Source organism: Chelonoidis abingdonii, chromosome 8 (assembly GCF_003597395.2).
Source record: "Chelonoidis abingdonii isolate Lonesome George chromosome 8, CheloAbing_2.0, whole genome shotgun sequence".
Lineage (NCBI taxonomy): Eukaryota > Metazoa > Chordata > Testudines > Testudinidae > Chelonoidis > Chelonoidis abingdonii.
The window spans coordinates 76,674,342-76,677,073 of record NC_133776.1 but is presented as its reverse complement, the minus strand read 5'-3'; the positions used below and the strand labels follow the sequence as shown (position 1 = coordinate 76,677,073).

The 2,732-nt window shown below is 41.3% G+C and overlaps 1 protein-coding gene across 1 annotated transcript; it reads left to right on the top strand.

Moving 5' to 3' along the window:
* Nucleotides 1-1,523: 1,523 nt before the first annotated feature.
* Nucleotides 1,524-2,455, top strand: LOC116816343 (olfactory receptor 5AR1-like). Its single transcript, XM_032765483.1, is given in 2 exon segments — nucleotides 1,524-2,001; nucleotides 2,004-2,455. Coding segments are annotated over 2 exon segments (930 nt in total).
* Nucleotides 2,456-2,732: the final 277 nt, after the last annotated feature.

Here is a 2,732-nt window from a genome sequence, read left to right as displayed (position 1 = left end):
TTTATTCCTCCTAAATTCAAAAGTAGCTTTTGTTTTGAGGGAAATAAGTTGTAAACTTCCGTTGTAAATTTGGACTTCAATAAACTGAAATCTCTGCACTTAATTTTGTGCTTCTCTCTTCTTTTGTCTGTGTGTCCTATAATGTAATTTAAATAGATTACTCAACCTAGGTCTCAGTCCCGCCAGGATTTGTGCAGGCATAAGGATCTTTTGTGGATTCATGTATAGTACTGAGCCTCATTTTTTTAGCTATTATCTGAAACTTTGTGTGGTTACTATTAGGCACCTTGAGGTGGCTGTTTAAACAAGCTTTTTGGCCAAAGCAATTCTCATTTAATCAGCTTTTCCATTCCTTTCAAGTGAGAGATACTACCCACTTACTTAAATTGTAAGCATCAGCATTTGCACCAGCACTCAAGAAGTTCAGAAAAAAAAAACATCAAATGGTCTTATTGCATGCTACAGAACAGAAAGGAAGAAAATTGTATATATGAAAAATCAACCTTAATGTTTACTTTGGTGTTATCTAAGGGCCAGATCCTGCAAACAAGCACAAGAGTAGTTCACTAAATACAATGGAACTATTCTGGTGAGTAAAGTTACCCGTGATTGTCAGTTGTTCACAGGATCAAACCCTACAACTGTTAAAGGAGAAAGAGAGAATTTTTTTAAGTATGAGTGATGGTGGGAAGAGATCATAAAAGCATTTTAGGTCTGCCACCTTAAAGGTCATTGGGGAATACTAAAGCATATTTTCAGTTTTACACAAAATTGCATCTCACATTAATCAGTTTCCAGTTAACTTTGATATTGATTAGCATGACACCAGATTCCTCTCATAAACAAGGTGAGTTAGCACATTATTAATTATTTATTGTTATTTTCTATTTGTATTGCAGTAGCAGGAAGATACCTCAGTCAAGATTGGAGTCACATTTGGCTTTGCTCTGTTCAGAAAGACAGATTCCCTAGAGGCTCTGCATGGAACACTGGGTAGCCTCAGCATGCTGAATAAAGGTCTTTTTCCTGCAACTCCCTGCCTACCACTGCTAATGAAACAGTTAGCCTTGCTCCATAATAGAAAGTGCATAAGCACCCATACCACATACTTTCACACACCATATATCAAATAGTACTTTGCCATGCAAAAAGTCCCATTGCCCGGTGGTAGCACCAACTGATGTGGGTAACTGTATCAGAATCTGGACCTAGAAATCGTATTGTGCAGATGGGTCGGTTGTTAGCAGCAGAAGTTATACCTCTCGCTAGAAGAGCACGAGCCACCATTCCCAGAGCTATAAAAACCAGCTTGAAGCCACTAGTGGACTCATAATACTCCATGTAGTTCAGCCAGTAGAAGGAAACTGAGATCTTCATGGTGTGTGTGAGGCTTATGGAATCCTTAGATATATTCACTGTCAAGAGTTTATGCTTTGTTGAAACTGTCAATCAGCCCTCATTTGTCTCCTCTTTCAGTGTAATCATCACTTTCTCACCTGCAGAGGAGAGTGTGTCTGGAATAAATGACAGAAAGGAATCACACTGCAGTGACTGAATTCATCTTGTTAGGATTCACAGAAAACCCGAAGCTGCAGGTTATCCTCCTTGTGATGTTTCTGTTGATCTACCTGCTGATTTTGGTGGGCAATCTCGGGATGGTCACTTTAATCAGGATTGAGTCCCGGCTTCATACCCCCATGTACTTTTTCCTCAGTAACCTGGCCCTCTTAGATGTCGGATACGCCACCATTATCACTTCCAGCACACTGATTACTTTAGTAACAGCGAGAAAAGTCATTTTGTTCACTGGGTGTGCTCTGCAATTCTTCTTCTTATGCGTTGTGTTGTCCTGTGAATGCTACCTCTTGGGTATCATGGCGTACAATCGCTTCATGGCCATCTGCAACCCATTGCTCTACACTGTCATCATGTCCAAGCAGTTTTGCGTGCTGCTGGTGCTAGAGTCATACTTCATGAGCTGCATAAATGCAGCTATTCAAACTATATATTTTGTTTGTCCTTCTGCGACTCAAATGTCACCAACCATTTCTTCTATGATGTGCCCCCCGTCCTGAAGCTGTCTTGCTCTGACACTTACATCACAGACATTCATTTCACCTGTACTGCTGTGGTGATAACATCTACTCTCCTGATCATCCTTGTCTCTTACATATACATTGTGGTCACTATTCTAAAGATCAGCTTCATAAAGGGCAGGCACAAAGCCTTCTCCACCTGCGCCTCCCACCTAACGGCCATCACCATTCTCCATGAAGCAGGCTCTTTCATTTATTTAAGGCCCAGTTCAAAGTACCTCATGGACTATGACAAAATCATTTCTTTGCTTTATACCTTTGTGATCCCCATGTTGAATCCCCTGATCTACAGCCTGAGGAACAAGGAGGTTAACCAGGCCTTTCAGAGGATGCTAAACAGGAAGATTTATTCTCAGTGAATTTAAATGTTGGGAATGGGTAGGGGTGTGGAACAGTTTGTATAGTGGGGGTGCTGAGAGCCCTGGAACCAAACTGTAAACTCTGTATATGATGGAAACCACTTCAAGCCAGGGGAGGTGGGGGTGGCAGCACCTCCAGCACCCCCAGTTCCAGCACCTATGGAAATGGGTTTTTAACAGTAAACAGGAGCAAAAGTGAGGAGTGAGTTCTCTAAATCTTTATCTTGGTTTCTGTAGGTAACCAATCTTGCACCAAAAAGAACTAAGGGGCAGGTTT